This window comes from Falco rusticolus, chromosome 3, assembly GCF_015220075.1.
Source record: "Falco rusticolus isolate bFalRus1 chromosome 3, bFalRus1.pri, whole genome shotgun sequence".
In the NCBI taxonomy this organism is placed as follows: domain Eukaryota; kingdom Metazoa; phylum Chordata; class Aves; order Falconiformes; family Falconidae; genus Falco; species Falco rusticolus.
Window position 1 is genome coordinate 103,938,288 of NC_051189.1, and position 17,773 is coordinate 103,956,060.

The following is a 17,773-nucleotide window of genomic DNA, read 5'->3' on the forward strand; positions in this document are numbered from 1 at the left end:
AAAAAAAAAAATGCATGAACAAGGGGAAGGAAGCAGGCAAATAGCAAAGCCACACAGGTCAGGGCCAGGGAGCAGCAGCAGAGGCAGGAGATTTATACACATCACTGCCTTCCACAGCCTCAGAGGATGTGGCTTGCAAAGGACATTCACAGCAACACAAAACCACAAAAGCCTTTGCTTCAACAGAACTTGATTAGAAATGAGCCCAGCTGGCTCAGGTCATTTATTGCAGAAGCCTCCCTCCCTCCTCTTCAGTGTCCAGCCTCATACTGACCTACTAGGGCTTCTGCATTCCTCATCCTGCCTCACTCACATCTTCAGTGAAATTTGGCTGTTCCATTTCTGTACTACCTTCTCACAAGAGCAAAGCTAGAAAGACCTATGTGGAGAGATGTCAGGTGTCTGAGATATAGGAAAGCTCGATGGTCTCTTAGCACCAGTATTTCACAAAACATACTGCATTTTGTCAGGCTGCATTCATGGAGATCTTCCTAAATAAATTCTTAATTCTTGAAAGGCTTTTTCCTTTCATTTCCCTTTATCTGCAGTTAGGAGAAACTCTTCCTTTTGCTAAGATATGAACACACCAGCAGGATCAACTAACACCACAGCCTGGGGAGTTACTGCAGTCAGACGAGGCTCTGAATCTCTTTGGCAAACCCTTTGCCTATTCCAGCTGCATTAGATAAACCACCTAGGTATGTATTTTTGCACACAGCTGATCTCAGATGCTCCCCAGCCATAGGCCAATAAAAGTTTAATCCTATTTGCTAACCAAACAGTACATTCTGGCTGATGTTCTCTGCCAGGAATTTTAGGAAGTAAGCGAACTAGGCAACCTTGGGATTTTAGTTAGCGAGTATAGTAAATGAGTGTGTTTATTAGGTAGTTTGCATCAGCCTTAGCTAGGTCCGCAGGAACCAACTAACCTCCAGGATAAATGGCAACACTGGGATGAAGGTCCTGGTGTTCTCAGACAGCAATGTAAGTGCACGGACACAGTGCATGCGCAGAGGGTAGAAACGAGCTGTTGGTACCAGCCTAAAAAGGAAAAAAAGAAAGGATGTTAGGCTAAGCTTACACAGGAACTGTACCTGCAGCCTTCAGGAACACTTGAGAGGCTTTCCTACTCTACAAAAGAAAGACAGCTTTAGTATCGTACAGCAAACTGTTTGAGCTGCTGAAGCTATCCCATAGTTGGAAACAAAACTCACACATGTTAAAGCTGTAACACTAAGAGACAAATTCCTGCAACCAAAGCACTAGTTCTCCAGCTTCCACTGGGAGAAAGTGCTACAAGACAAGAGCTCTGCAGATGAAGTTTACCACTGATGCTGATTAGTTACGTTCAACACTTCCAGCATTTATCCTTCCAGCACAGGTAGGTATGCAAGAAAAAATGGCAGGAAGCAGCAGTAAAATGCCCATCTAAAGCAGCAAGTTCGACCAAGAAAAGGGCTCCCCCAGCATACCAGACAGACAAGAAGGAAAATGTTTCCCATTTCAGGCTATGTACCCTCTGTGTACTCACACAGTTCATGCTGTCACCTGAAGAGTGACCCTCTTCAACTGGAATGTCGCCAAGGCAGAAGAAGCTGGACTAGCAGTGATCAGCGTATCAGAAATGACAGAGTGGGAATGAGAATGACCTCCCACAGCTAAATCTGTTTAGCTCCCTCCAATCCAGAGGAGCACCTGAGCTATTCCTATCTCCTTCAGGGAGGCAACATGTACATTTGAACAGCCAGTAATCAGCACGGAGGGCAAGAGGCCAGACTTTTTGACCTGCACTTCAAACCATTACACACTCAGGTACTAAGAAAGAAGTAGAGCTGCCTCCCTTTGTAAGGCTGGAACTGAGAAGGGTCAGCTCCCCCCAGCACCATGTAAGCCAGTAGCAGAGGGCAGAATGAAGAGATATCCCTAAAAGACACCAGATCTCATTACTGTACCACTCTAGAAACCACTCACTCTGAATGACTTGTACCTGAAGATGTGGATGCCTCCAGCATTAACAAGGGTTTTATTTTATTTAACAAAAAACTCCACAGTTCCCAGACAACAGGTTCAAGTCTGATAAATGAATGCCTCCCCTCCCCGAAGAGCTTGCTGAGCAATCCAGGAGAGCAAGAAAAAAAAAAAAAATGCTTGACCAGGCACCATAAATCACCTGCATCTCCCCCCCTCCAAATAGTGAAATAATTATCATTGGATCCATTATAGAAATAAATCTACTTTGCACCCCTGATCTGGCACCACTGGAGATGACGAAAGCCATTCTCAGGAATTAATTGATCGAGGAATAAACCTGTTAAGTGTATAGATTTACTGTAAACCAAGACCATTAATTTTAGAGTGCGCAGCGATGCAACAATCTGCTCAACTTCCCAATGGCTGGATGCACAGGGAATACAAAACACAGCTGGGTCCCAGCTCTGCTGAGGAAGGTCCAACTGCCTAGTCACTACAGGGTGCAGCCAGGGGGTTTAAACTGACTCACATTTCATCTCAGCAGAGCACGCTCTCTAATGTCCTACCATTGCTGTCTCTTGGAATACCTGCTATATTTCTCACATGCATCCAGGGCATGGGCTGCGATGCAGAGAACAGCCTAAAGGCTTCTCAAGGCTTATTTTTACTTGCTGCAGCAACTTCAGTTATACTCCTGGGTGATCACAATCTTCCTCTGGCTAGAGAGGACAGAGAAAGCTTCTTCCAACATCAGCCTCTGCCCCACCAGGACAGGTCACCAAGGAAGTTGCTCAGGGACACAAAAGCTGTGCTTGCTTCTCCACAGAGGAGGCTGTACCTGCCTTCTCCCCTATATGTGCCAAGAGATCGGAAACCAAAACTTAACAGGCACCAAAAATCCTCATTTAACTATAAGCCAAGGAGGAACCTCATTTTTATAGCTTAGACTGGAAGCAAGGTAGAAATCCAAGCAGACATGGTTAGAAAAACACTTTATGGGATGAGGGGAAAAGGGATACCAGAACAGGAGCTTCTGCAACAACCCTGCTGCAAAGAAAAACAACCATCAGCTAGGACAAATGCAAGTGCACAGATCCAAAGGATTAACTAATGGACTACAGAGGCAGAGAAAAGCACAAAGCAGAGAAAGGAAAGTGGAAATTTCCATGTTCTACTAACCCTGCAATACCTACAACACTGCCCCACTGGTCAAACTAACTGCAACCTTTCAGCTGTTTGTGAGAACAGCACTGCTCATTATTACATGGCAATTCCACGAGCATACTCGGCAATGAGGCTCCTCCCAGCATCACAGAAGTCAGAAACCATCAGTTCCAGCACTTCTCCATTTAGCAGTCTAACTTCCCTGGACCACATCTTGAACACAGGTAACTGCCAGACACAGATGGGGTCCATTCCTTAAATACTTATTATTCTAAATAGTTTCAATGCATTTTATATGCCAGAAAGCAAGAAGAAGCAGCAAGAAAATGAGGGAGCTAATGTTGATTTTAGCAGTCTTCTGCTAGTTTTCTTTAATCGCTTTTGAAATTCTGTCCTGGTCCTTGCTTAGAGCAAAAAGCCTGTGATGGATGGTGGTTTCTCCCCATCCCTCTCACCTAAGAGGCCAGCGTGGTGTAAGGAGCCGACAGACAGACACCCTGCTCACTGCCCTTGCGCTGGAGCCAGGCGCCACCTCCCGGCACAAAAGGCACCGGGGGAGCCCACTCCGGCAGTACCACCCTCCAGATGCACCCCAGAGCACACCACCACATCAAGAGCAGAAGTGAAAGGAGCTATTCCAGGTGTTACCCAGCATCCTGCCCCACCACCTGGTCACATACACACCCCTCTCAAAGCTGAGCAGCCCAGAGAAACAAAGAGAGAGGTTCAGCTCAGCAGTCAGGTACTAAGCAGCCCTCAAGCAGATGTATACCCCTAAATGGGTCTTCCAGAAGTGCACAGAATGGTACATGAAGCCCTTGACCTGTAAGCTAGATTATTTTCTCCTCCCAACTCAAACACAAACAACCCGAGTTCTGCTCTAACACAAGGTTGCTACAGATGTATCTACACCAGGGATGTGGCACAGAGACTGACTGACTCTCGCTAGCCTCAGTGTGGACAGCACAGCCACCAACGCTGAGAAGAGGTTGCCTATACTCAGGAAGGAGCCACTGGGTAGCTCCTTCTGTGTAGCCCACCACTGTGTAGCCCACCATGCCACATCATTCTCACATCTGCTAACCCACCTACCCGCCTTTTATATCCCGGACGCTAGCTTGGCTCAGTTAGGGTGCTATCTACTTCTATCTTCCCAACCCTAGAACCCATCTGTCAGGTTCCCAAATCTTTAAAGCCTTGTCAGACAGTAAATGTACTTCATGCCAAACAGCCCTGTCCATCACAGATACATTTTTTAGTATCTGCTGCTCCTACTAAGTTCCACCCCATTCACCTTTCCTTAGCCCCAGATAGCCAATTTATCTGCCTGGACAGGTAGAAGACTATGTAGATTCATCCACAGGACAACTGAAGCTCTACAACAGCAGTGCTAAGCAGCCTGTGCACATGGGGGATGGGAAGAGGGATGTGTATACTCTAATGATCGTTTAAATCTGCTTAACTTCATCACCACTTGGGAGTTTTTCAAGACCAGGCGGGTGGTGTTTTAAAGCCAAGAATCTGGTTAACAGCGCTAACAGGATTGCAGAGATCATGAGAGATTCAGAAATTCCCTCAATGCTCATTATTAACAGCCATTTCTAAGCACAAACATTTTGTATATAAACTGATGGGAAACAGAGAAAGAAATTCTCAGCAGGGACATACTAAAAGCAATAAATATGTCCTAGTAATTCAATTTCTAACAAATATGCACCAAAATGCATCTTCTAACTGTATTTACCGAGCTAGAGATGAGGACTTGGTTCTGTACTTTGGCATTGTTAGGTCTTGAGGCAAGTCAGTCCATTTTTCCTTGCCACTTTATACACTGGGTGGATAATCCGTCCAGGCTATTCAGACAGCAGTTTCTCTTATACAGAGAATTTAGCCTAGGAAAGAATAACCTACACCACAGCTCTGTCAGCACCTAAACCTACCAGTGCTCACAACACATCTTCAGCTGAAATACTCTAATCAAAAGCAGCTCTCAGGCGATGCCTTACAATGCGAGGTTAAATCCAAATCACGTAACTGTAACATCCCTTAGAAACTGCTCTGCCACATGAAGAAAGAGAAGTATAGCCAAAAGAAGAAAAAATCCTACTTACTTTATACAGCCAATGATGACCTGCGTCAAAGGATAGATCAACGGCTCCATGACCTCACTGGGATAGATTGTGCTGAGAACCCGACACCAGAAATACAGACAGTGAATATACTGCCAGTTATAAACAGACTGGAAGTTTTCCTGCAGAAAAGGGAAAAACACAGGCACAAACTTGATAATGTGGCATTTGAGAGGAGCTCAGTCTGGTTTCTCTACAGGACTCATTTTATCAAGCATTCTCCAAGAGGACACTGTGTACTGTTTAGGGGAGTAACTAACATACTAGCTGTCCCTTTGATGCTAGTGGCTGACCCACCATCCAGCAAGTTGCTGTGCTGGCAACATTACGATTTGGTACTAGTTACTGCCTTGAAGGAAATAATGAGCACCACACAGACTGCTTTTCTTCACAAGCATGGCTCATTTGAGAAGGATGATTTAATGACCCAGCTCACAGCAGACAGTGGGATGTGGCCAAGCATTAGGAAACCTTTAATTGTTCCATTTACCCACAGTCCCTGTGACAGTCCCCGGTCTCCCACAGGGAGGAAGGCTGGAAAGTAGTACCCCTCTGACACCCTTGTAAATTGCCTTCTGGCCTCTACAGACCAGAGGGTGTGGGGGGGAAGGGTGTGTAAAACTACACTACAGATTCAAGCTAGAACAATTTCTTAAATTAAGCTGGATTTCCCCTCTCTGCGCTCAGATTCCTTTGGTTGCTACATAGCAGCTTGTCCTCCCAACCCGAGGCTTCGCTTCCCTCAGCTGTATTAGTTAAAACCCCCAAACAGCTGCCCTACTAACTCTGAAAGGCAGTATATTAGTGCTCATTTTAAAGATGTTACTATAAACATTCACTGTCAAAGCAAGTACCAAATCATCAACCCAACACTCCATGTTTTTGGAAAACACGCTACCCAGTACAGTTTCATTTTTTTTTTTTCAACTGCGGAGTAGAAATGACAGGCAGCAGGGCTGAGAACAAACTTTCAGTTCTGTCTCTCAGTCAGTCTTCATGGTTACCAGCAAAACCAACGCAACAGGCCAGCAGCGTGCCTGAAATGCAATGACACACTGAGCTGGCATTTCAGGCTGGCTCATAGTATAGGTAGGTGTGGGTCAAGTCTTGCACAGATCCAAGAGACTCTGCCTTCAAGAATGTTTGGGCAAGCCCTTGCTCTCCCTGCCACGTGCTTAAGCAGCTCATAGTGCCAGATTAAATAAAAGCCTACAAGAGTGCCGGAGTCCCTTAAGGACACCCCCTTTCCAAAGAGTTCTGCAGGCCCACACAGTCCCTAGAACTGCATCAAGAACCTAGGAGATCACACTTAACAAGATGCCTCAGCTCCAGCCTGTGTTTCAGACAGATTTTCAAGGCCCAGGTCACCTCCTCTTTTGCATGGATGAAGCATGATGCACAAGTCCTGAAACAAGTACAGAGCCCTCAACTGCAGCTACCAGACCAAACCTTGCAATAGGGACTTAAGCTGCAGCTGGAAGTGGTAGAGCTCTCCCAGCTCACCAAGATATACCGAGAAGCTTTGTTCTCAGCTTCTGTTGCACAGATAAGCAATCTGCTCTTGTAATCACCTTCCACAACCACCCAGTTTAAATTGGCTTATCGCTTGGATTTGTAAATTTTGGTTGTGCTGTTGTATTTAAAGTTCCTACAACCCTCCCCAGCTGTGAAATCAAGGGGATTTAGTTCTTGTCTGGGCCACAACAGAGGGTGTAAGAAGCCAATGCAATCCAATTAAGGCATATGCAGCCCAGACTTCATTTATCCCCATGTCTGAACAGCCAGGAGATTTAACTGGTCACCAATCCTGCAATGTTTGAGAGCAGCTGAACAATTAATCTATAGGGGTCTGTTTTGCTAAACATGAATAAAGCCAGGATTAGCAATCTGACTCAGATTTCCGAGGTCAGACTGGAGGTGGTTGAAATCAGGGCTGCTCCCACAAGGTCTGAGCTGCTTTGTTCAATTTAGTCCTTTAAACAGTACACACTTCATTGGAAACATACACACACCAGGATGGTTCTTAATCTTCTTTACCTTGAGGTTTTGCAACAGAGGCTGCAAATGGCAGCTTCACAGAGTGGAAAAAGGGTGCCCAAGGCAGAAGATGGAAGGTGCATCAAACACTCTTGCAAGCTGGGGAGAGAAATGTGACTCCCAACCTGCAGTTGCCTTTTCTCTCCTTCCTTGCTGAAATTCCAGACTAGCACAGGCAACTACAAGGTGACCTCTGAAGCTCCCAGCCTCTAGCAAAAAAATTCCTTGGCACATTTTAAAACAGGTCAGACACAAGTAGCGACACTTTAGAGACACTACCAAAAGCCTGGAGTACCTACTGTGATTTTCCCTTCTCCACACGTTCCCCATTTGAGGGTATACTCACGCCTTCCACACTGGCAGGTACCCACCTTCTTCTTTATTGTCATTGCACTACGCAAGTGAATGGCAAGCTGACGGATATAGATGAAGGCATGCTGGTAAGAGGTATGTGTGTCCAGAGCATACATCTCTGTCAGCGTGCGCTGCATGAAGTTGATCATGGGCAGGACATTGGGAGAGGTGAATCTGGAATTCTTCACAAATGCGATGTACATTTGCTGTGCAGGAAAGGATGAGATACAAACCACATGAAACAGATTACAAACATTCTTTCACTAACCCTCCCCACCCAGGTATGTCCAAACCAGGGTGAAACGTTCCTTTCATAAAGACAAGTCACTTCAATGAATATGCAGAAGTAACAGTCCAGGCTACTACTTCTTGATGGGAGACAGGAAAGAATCTGTTTAGCACAGAGCATGGAGATGCCTCTACCATTACTTCTCTGCCAGAACAGAGAACTGTGGGATGCCCTTGAGCCATACATGCTTATGGCTGGCCAGTCCTCTTTCTGTAACAGTGGTACCTAAGCAAACTGCACTTGGGAACCTCTGCTATTACCTGAAAGATCAGAGCAGCTCAATAGTGCCGAGTAGTGTGTCAGCACTTGAGGAAAGCCCTCAAGAATTGGGAAAATGTGTATTCATCCAGCAGACAGCTGAGTACCAGAGGCCCTCCCTGCTCTCCATGACCCTGTGTGCCTCCAGCAGGAAGGGCAGTAGTGGGAAGCAGGATATTACCCTGACCTAACACAGAATTTCTTCCCTGTTTAACTTACTGAAGGTAGCCAGCACCATCTCCAGCAGCTATCCTACCTAATAGGCTGCAGCTCATGCTCTAAGGTCTTCGCATAGAACAGGAGTAAGAAACGCTGCAGAGTACAGCAAGTACCAGCCTTACCTTGAGTAAGGGACTTAGGTACACCTCTTTCTTGTAGCGGCAGATCTTGTTCAGCACAAGGAAGGCCAGTACTCTTACTGTTTCCTCACCTGTGCTCCACAAATTAATTGTTTGCTGGAATGGAAAATAAAAACATACAGATAAGTGAAGGGACAAAGAGCCCTTTCCTGGTTATAGACAGGTCTGAGCTTCCCTCCTTCATGCCAAAAAAGCAAGGAGGAAGATGATACAAAGATGTCAGGCTGTATCATCACAGAATCAGTCACAACAGCGATTCTGTCCTCACACTCTACCTGTGAGACCACACAAAAGGTGAGGTTGATGTTTCCACAAGCAATAAAGGAGACTGTTCAAAATGAGCATCTCTGAAAAATACATGCACTTTTATTCATGTGCCTAAATACACATTTGAGCTTCTGAGCATAGGCACCAGCCTGCGCGTGCAACTCAATGTCCTAGGCTTTGCAAAGCTTCCTCAACCATCCACTAGACAGCCACACCACAGCAGATTACACATCTGGCCAATATATCTTCCAGCTCAACAAAAAAGTAATTTTTATGTCTTACACCGAATTCTGCAATACAGCTACACCACAATTACAGTGGTAGTATTGACTTAATTCTAGTTGCCTGCACATTCACTGTATTAATTCAAACAGTAGAGTAGCAGCAGGGTTTGAACCCAGAGACAGGACCCATGTATGGCAGCACTTATGCCGAGACACATCCTCAGTCACTCTAGTACAGACATGATGACAAGCACCCAGTCCACCATAAAAATACCAGCTGGAGAGGAGTAGGTTAGTCTACGTAGAGGTCTGGGCTCATAGACGGCCACCACTGACATGTGAACTCATCAATCTGAATTTTACACATTTCTGCACTGTATAAAGCAATCATACACTGATCTGTCACCTCAACTTTTTGAAAAGCAAATTAATAGATTTTGTTCTTCCCAGGCCTGCCTGCATTTGCCTGTTCAGAGCATAGATTCACTTGGACTTGTCTGGCCCTACAGGAAGCATCTGGTAGAGTAGGACCACAATCATGGCTGATGCCTCCAAAAACTAGTTACCTTATCTGTGCTAATGAACTGTACAGGACATCAGAAAGATTCCAGCTACAGGGCTGTAAAAGCCTACTCAAAAATCCCTACTGCAGCAGTAAGCAGACTGCTAGACCTTCAGATATGAGGTGTACCAGCCTCCCATCTCTGTATACCAGTCATCTTTATCATCAAAGGGTTCCCAGCCTCATTTAAATTTTGTCACAGCTTCTCATTTAAATGTGACCCTGTTGCCCTCTTCTGTTCTTTCACGCCTCCTTTGTTGTTCTCAAGTGCTCAGCAGTTGGGACTAAGTTTCTGCAAAAATATTCCACCCCCAGCTCTTGAGAGTGAAATGCTATCACAGACATACACACAGACTCAACACACAGGCAGCAATTACTCCATCTGCTTCCCCAGAACATCCCCGTGTTGCTTTCATGGGGATTAGCAGCAGCTACCCACAGACACATGCCCACTCACCTCGGTGTGGGCATGGTTTATGGCACCTAGAAGGCCTGTAAGAGAATCAGGAGTCCTTTCCAGGACCAAAAGAAAAGCAAATGAATGGGGAGTACAAGAGAATGAACTACCATAGGATCCAGGCCAAATACCATGAGAGGCTCATCTAAAGGGGTAAAGAAAGTACCTCAGATCCAAATGACATATCACAGCAGATCCCCTTACCTTGAGAAGTACACGACACTGCTTTGGAAAGGACAAATAATAAGGCACTATAGAATTGACATGCTGAAGGACTGCTGCACCAACTGAGGCTTCTGTTAAACAAGACAGGAGCTATGGAGGGAAAACAAAACACAGTCACATTTAGCGTGGGAATCACCTCTTCTTTTATCATTAAGCATCTGTATTTTGCTGTTTCCCAGTATTTCTGTGTTACCAAAGGACTGGAAAACCAGCCTTCCCTAGGAAGGCTCAAACAAACCCATAAAACCATTATCAGGAGAGGAACAGACACATGGCAGGTTAAATAACCCACCTGAAAGTACCTCATCCTGGTAAATGTGAGCTCAGGCTACTGGACCTGGATGGCTAATAGCACCTGAGCTCACCACATAAAAGTCACTAAAGCCTCACTTGTGTATACTGCAAAAGCTAAGTGGATATACAGTTTAAGACATCTTACAGATGGCATGGCACCCATGCCTGTCATCTCACTACAAATGGTCAAAGCACGATGAAGACACCCTCAGTCTACACAAGACTTAGAAACAGACCATCTGGGCTATCTCATAACTTACTGGATTTCACTAGGATTTCTCTAATGGGAAGCTGGAATACCACTGGGTATCAAGAGGCAAACTCTAGCTCAGGGAAAAGGTTAGACAAAGTATTAAGAAACAGTATCTTTGTATTTCCAGATTGTTCAGCTCAGTTCACCTGGAGCCAAACCCAGAGATGTTTGCAGTTTCTAAAGAAAATTATAAACTCAAAGTCCCTTAAATTTGTGAGAGGTTCTGCCTGATGCAGTGTCCCCTCTTGCCTGCAGTTCCAGTTGCTGGAAGCAGTGGCATTTTTTTCTACTTTTAACTTTCTTCCTCATTCTCCTTCTTGCACTACAAAGATTCTGGACTGAGCAGGTCCCTTTTGCGAAGTCCCTCACACCCCAAAAGGAAAGTAAAAGGTACTGTTCACAAACTACAATGTCATAAAAACACTGTAGTGAAGCCTGGGACCGAGGGCACTCAGAAGTAAGCACAGGACCAGGGCTTACTTCAATGGGACTGCATTGAAAGCTTTCCCTTTTCTACTGCAATCTTCTGCTGCTGGCAAGAAGCACCACAACTTGAGAAAAAAGCTCTACTGATCAAAATGCTTTTTGCTAAGTCATTCTGCCAGCTTCCAGCTAAGAGACATCAGCACTTTTTTTTTTTTTTTTCTTTCCTTATATTCCCTTCCCTCAGCTTCTGAAGAATGATTATTTCAATAATATTGTTTGTTTTTACCACTCCAAATTTGGTAATGCATGATGAAGCACACAAAAAATTTAACAGGAGGCAGCAATTTCCTTCAGAAATAATCCATGAATTCTCTGAAACACCAGACATCAGCAGCTTTGGATAGATATGACATCCTAGCAGGATGGAGCATAATTATACTTGGAGATGTCATATGCGAGGTTATCAACATAACAACTTCCTAGTATTTACTACAAGAAGTGGCAGGATCATAGTGCCAAAAATTGAATTAAAGCACAATACAGGAGCACAGCACTGCAAACTATGTTAAAGCCTGTTAAGTATTAATTTGTCAGACAAACTAAGCCAGAAAGAACTGCCAGAACGTTAACCCAGCCCTTCTTTACAGGCTACCTATTTTGACCTAGCCATCCTATGACCTCCAAATTGTTACAACCAAATACTTCCAAAACAAGACAGGGAACTGGATGGACACACAAATCTCAGATGCCCAGGGCTCTGAGACTCAGCAAGTCTGCTTCTGCCCACCACAGTCTAAGCCAGTAAGTCTTATTTATTCTCCACTACAGAAGGCACAGAAATCAATATCCAAGGTTCCTAGTATTGGGATGACCTGAAAGTTGCCCTCAAACTGGAATAACTGTCTTTCCAAAGGGAAAAGCACTTGAGGCTACATTGTTACCTGCTTTGTTAATTATCTTCTTGATCATTTGGCTCTCCTTTCAGCAGTGTTGTTTACAGATGCAAAGGCCCATCTGCCTCATTCCAAAAGTATCCTGAACAAAAGCCCAGCAAGGCAGAGACCAACCCCAGTAACACAAATGTGCTGAAATTTCTTACTTGAATGGTACAGCTGAGGTACGCTTTTACATCCAGTCGCACTTTGCTCCAAAGCGGGCTGGTGGAAGGAAGGACCATTCTGGAAATGAGCGAGAGTTGGGTTTAGCTTTAAAAAAGCCCATCAAATAAAGATTTCAGCAGCACAAAGAATAGAGAGTTCAATTCCTTGATACTGACAGTGAGTAAAAACTGCTTGCAACACAAGAACTAAGAGAAGTAACAATTTTGTCACGGGTGAAAAGTACTTCTACTATGTAAAAACTGCGTGAAGCACAGCATTAGAAAATTCAATTCAAAGAGCTTCCCAGCAGAGTACCTAGATCTCTGAAAGTGTGATACAGGGAGCTATGACAGCCAGAAAGCCTGGTGGAGACCTGAATCTCTCACACTGATATTTCTAGTCAGGCATTTTGCAGCCACTGCCCAAGAACAGAGCAGGCTGGCTTGTAGCAATAAAGTCTATTTTTGTGATCAAACTAGTTGTAAGACATTTTTTCTGTCTCTTCTAAACTTTTGACACTGCACTCATGAAGCCGTGCCCCCAGGCCACCCCAAAATTCAGACATGGTCTGTACATGTCAGGCCTAGGGAGGAAAGAGACTGATACTTACACAAAGAAATGAAATTTACTTCTCTGACTAGGCACCACTGTCTACAAGGAATCTAAAGTTTAGGTCACCCTTCCCTTCATCTGTGACAGGGAAATTAAAAATAACTGCCACAAAAATTATCCTGGAACTGAAAGCGCTTCTGAAAGGCACTCAATACTCACTGTACCCAACAATGGGAAAACCAGAAGAGCTCAGAGTATGAAGTAAGTAATAGAACTGTGTCACAGAACTGAAGCTTCTGTGAATGTCTAGTAGGAAACAGGCACAGAGACTAAGTAAGGCTGCTCCAGCTTGCAAAACATACTGGGAACTTCACAGCTTATTTTATGAAACTGGGCTTATAGCCCCCAGCTATGGCACTGGTTCACCCAGCAGTAGTTCAGACTGGTACTTACTGAATTCTCTCACCTTTTTCCAGCTGCTGCTGGGTAAGCCATGCTGTTACCTATTCAATTATGTGCCCAGCCCGACTCTGAAATGCTTTAAGCATCAACCCACAAAATAGCCAGAGAACTCCCAGCTCCTAGGCAGCAGCTGAGATTTCAAAACTGTCATTCCTCCTCTCTAGTCAAATCAAATTGCATCAGCAAACGTGACTGAACCAAGGTACTGGACCAATGCCGTCATTCTGGAGAAATATGAACTGCACCATTCTTTGCCCGGTTGCATGGTTGTTTCCATTCCATCCATGCTCTCACAGTAAACAGCTCAAACTCAAATGATCCAGCTCTCTCAGACCACCAGTCTCTAAGCCATAATACAGCTGCTAAAGCCCTGGATTAAATAGTCACACACTTGTGACACTGACTACATATAGGCAGAAGGTTTAGTCCCTTCCTCTGAAAACCAACTCACAATGCTCCTGAGGGCAAGCATATGCAGCTCCAGATCTCTTTCTGTTGAAGCCACTTGTCCTCTGCAAATGGCTGGTGTCTAGTATTAGAGGACATATTTCAGTGGAAGAAAGGAAGAACATGGCTAAGATGACTGTGAATATAATCAGGCAACTTTGCTAGTGTTTGGGAAGAGCTGCCATCTTTTTCCAGCTTCACAGCCAGGCTGCAGTTATGAAAAGCCTCACCCACCTTTCTCTCACCTGCAGTTCTCAAGTCTCCTCAGACTTACTTTAGTTTGTTCTTTGGAGCTTTCAGAAGAAGCACTTTCTGCAGGCAGCGGAAGAGATCCCGGACACAGAAGGATACAAGGGCATTGAACACTGGTTAAAAAAAGTCAACAAAGCATTTGTAAATTATCTTTCACATATTCCTGATTTCTCAGCTAATCTGAAAAGAGCTCCTCAAGGAACTGAGGCCAGTAATTCCCATAGCAGAACTATTGTGTTTCCTCAAGCTTCCAGAAAACACCAGTTTGTCTTACCCTAGACTTTTTTTTCTCTAGACAGCAAGATTACAACTGACAGCCTTCCAGCACAGGAGTCATCTCTTTGCTCTCTGAGTAAAGAGCACCAAGCACAAAAGCAGCCTGACCCATGACTAGGAGTCTACCACCATTCTCCCCCCAAAACATAATGAAAATTAAAGGCACTTTTTAATAAAAAAAGTCACAGAAATTGACAACATGGGAATTCTATATAATCCCTTGCATTAAAGAATGAGATTTTACCAAAAACAATGAAAGAGATATAAAGCCCTAAGCCAGCCAAGAAAGGTCTAAGGAGAACAAGTAGACCCATCCCACAGTGCCAGTTCTAGATGGTATGCAATAACAAGCTGATAAAACACAGTGCAGAAGTACCTACTAATTCGGTGGTAAAAGTAGGTAGGCTGCAGGTCACATCCTCTGAGATACTAGCAAAAACGTTTTCCTCTCAGCCATGCTGTTTTGAGTCTAAACAGGACTGTCTGCAAAACCTGGAGCTTATGCAAAAGAGGGCTAGGCTGGAGAGAGAAGGTGCATCTCATTTGTTCTACAGGCATGAAAATCCTGTAGAGGAGGAGATCTAGACACTAGAGGTCCTGGCTAGGGGAATGTGAACTTCATAGTACAACTGAACTCTGAACTGTTGTGTGGTTATAAAACATTATTTGGTAAGAAGACTTAAAATAGTCCTGTAGGATTAGTTCTAAGAGGGAAAGCAAGAAGCCACAGCAAACATTCCAAGAAACGTGCACTACAAGTACATAAATAATATGTAACTTCAGCTTCACTCTAAGTAGTCTGGTGAATGCAGGATGGTACTTCCCTCAGCAGTCTGCAAGCCCAGCTGCTCCAGGCATGCAGAGAAGTATGTTTACACACTGAGACACCAGAAGAAATACTACTGCACAGACTCACCACCAGGAAGATAAGCTACTTAAGTGAGATGAAGCCTATGAAAGGGTAAGTTAACTCCTGTTAGTACTTATCCCTATTCTCTTCCAATAACTAAACCTTCCCTACCGAATTACTTCCCTTATCTCACAGAAGCAGCACGGCAACAAACTCACCTGCCATATCAGTGACTTGAAACTTGCTGGGATCAGCCCCACCATTATCTCCTTTGGTGGTTGCTACAGATGCTTTAAAGGCTTGAGTGATTTCATGGAAAAGTTTTGGTGTTAGCCTTCTCTGGGGAAAGAAAAAAAAAGGATTGCTGAGGAAAAAAAGCAATGTTCTGAAACTCTGAATTACTTTATTGGGAGAGGAGTACTGGAATTCATCGTAAGTTTGATTGCAAAAATAGCTCCATACTTTAACAAGGAGGAAAAAAATATTAAGACAGTGTTAACACATAGTAGTAGCCTTCACTTGCTCTAAAACAGGCTTTTAGGGCTCTTCATTGGTTGGGGGTTGAAAAGCAATCAATCAGCTGCAAGCAACTATCCAGTTTGACCTTTCCATCCCCCTCAGAAGCAGAAAATTACTCATTACGACTAAAAATGTGACTGAAATGTTCTGGCACAATGCTAGCAAGAGGGTGAAAAATCAGAAGTTAACCGTTTTGACCTCTTCTGAGCCACAAAAGTTTCTCTAGCTTCTCCCTCAGAAGCAGTACAAGCATTCTATAATATTGCAGCCCAACAAAAACTGCAAAGATAAGTCACGCTGAAGTAACAAGAGCTGTAGGAGTATGACCTTGTATGTAGGACATCCATCTTCTCTGTACATTTTTGTGAAAGATGAATAAATCAGAAGTTGGTCTTTTAGAGGCAATGACATGTGAAAGAATGTTTAAAGAACACTCAATGTGCTGTATTCCAACTCCCTGCTCACCTCTGCAGCTTTCTTCCATTCTTCAACCATTTTCAAGCTCACGGGGATGAAAGTAGCTTTCTTCCGTTTGACTTTTTCATGCTCCTCTTCTTCATCTTCATCACTTGCTTCCTAGAGAAGTCAGTACCAAGACTGAAAAAAGGTTTACAGGCATCTTTTCTGGCCCCAGCTCTTTTGTGAGTAGCTACTGAAGAAGAAGGCAGGGCACAGTGAATTTTATTAAATGCTGCTATCAGCACTTCGTGCAAAGCAATAATGAAATTGTAATACATCTAAATTCAGAAAAGCTACTTAAGCCCTGCAGCTTTGCTACATAAATGTAATGTGCAATAACATGAAACCTCAAGGAGAAAGCATATCATAAACTCATTGGAAAAAGCGACACAAAACCAAAGCCACAGAAAAAATACACTCTGAGACTCTACTTTCACTATCTTTAACAAACTCCTCATGCTCAGTTCAAATCCACAGCTGACTTCTGGATTACAAGCCTGTACACCTGCAGATGATCTTTGGGGAAGCTGCTCCCCAGCCACCTGTGCCACTATAAGCCCAAATATACTTAGGTCTTGCACTGAAACTCAAATACTTAACATGCAAGTAACTAAGATAATTATTTCCACATTCCATAGGGCCTAGTACCTCCAGTGTATCAGGTGGTATATGCAATGCCTCCTCCTCATCAGAACTGTCTGAAGTATCAAAATTCAGCAACGTGCGATCATTTTCCTCCAAAAACTTATAGAATTCAGGATCTTTGTCCTTCAGCCGGGAGAGCTGATCCTTATGTTCAGATGCCTTTCCCTTCTTCCTGGTAGACAAAAATTAACATGTATTTATTAATTGCTCAAATTTCTGTTGACGCTGTAAGAAAAGCAAGCAACTTCTGAGCACTAAAGCATACCTGGGGCTAATTTGAATGGTGATGGATTTACCAGGGTTCTGATCAGGGTTCTGGATCCCATTTAACAGCTACTCTAGAGGACTCGGGAAATATTATTTTCATTCAGAATTAAGAAATCTGGACAGCAAGCTATCAGGTTGTATTGGGATACTGATCAGAGGTCATGAAAACACCTTGCAAAACAAAAAACCCAAGTGTGTTTCAATTTCTCTGAATTGCTCTTGCAAGCTTTTATAAAGAACACTGAAAGCTGTAGTGCCAGAGAAACTTGACAGTGAAAGCTTAGTAAGATCTTACCTAGTGCTAAAGAAATGTTTTGGTGTCTAGCAATGCCCAAGAACTACTTTGTAGGTTTCTGTCTTGCAAACACTACAGTGTCTTTCAACAAAAGCAAATATGCACAAACTGAAGAAAAACAAAGTAAACTCTGCCTGACTCCAACACCCCCTCCCTGTAAGAGATTAAAAGCACACACAAGCTCTTCGCCACTGCAGTTACTGAGTTGACATGAGCACGACAGAAAACCTGATCGTCCTGTACCCTGTCACCACACTGCAACCTTGAGCACTGCCCTTTCAGACGCCTCTGGCCCAGCTTCTCCCAGAACTAGCCCATTCTTTGACAGATGCTGCAACGAAGCCCGATCGTTACTTATAAAAGCACGCAGAAGTAGAAAC

At 44.0% G+C, this 17,773-nt stretch overlaps 1 protein-coding gene across 2 annotated transcripts in view; it reads right to left on the reverse strand.

Annotated features, from left to right (window-relative positions):
• Positions 1 to 17,773, reverse strand: part of NOC2L (NOC2 like nucleolar associated transcriptional repressor) — a 54,820-nt gene that overhangs the window by 36,477 nt on the left and 570 nt on the right. For both annotated transcript variants that reach the window (XM_037380764.1, XM_037380765.1), the window contains 10 exons: positions 16,835 to 17,003; positions 16,193 to 16,303; positions 15,427 to 15,547; positions 14,105 to 14,195; positions 12,369 to 12,447; positions 10,276 to 10,386; positions 8,544 to 8,657; positions 7,673 to 7,861; positions 5,247 to 5,386; positions 930 to 1,041 (listed from right to left, as the gene is read on the reverse strand). In XM_037380764.1, coding sequence (XP_037236661.1) covers positions 930 to 1,041; positions 5,247 to 5,386; positions 7,673 to 7,861; positions 8,544 to 8,657; positions 10,276 to 10,386; positions 12,369 to 12,447; positions 14,105 to 14,195; positions 15,427 to 15,547; positions 16,193 to 16,303; positions 16,835 to 17,003 — 1,237 coding nt within the window. The remainder of the gene's footprint in view (positions 1 to 929; positions 1,042 to 5,246; positions 5,387 to 7,672; positions 7,862 to 8,543; positions 8,658 to 10,275; positions 10,387 to 12,368; positions 12,448 to 14,104; positions 14,196 to 15,426; positions 15,548 to 16,192; positions 16,304 to 16,834; positions 17,004 to 17,773) is intronic.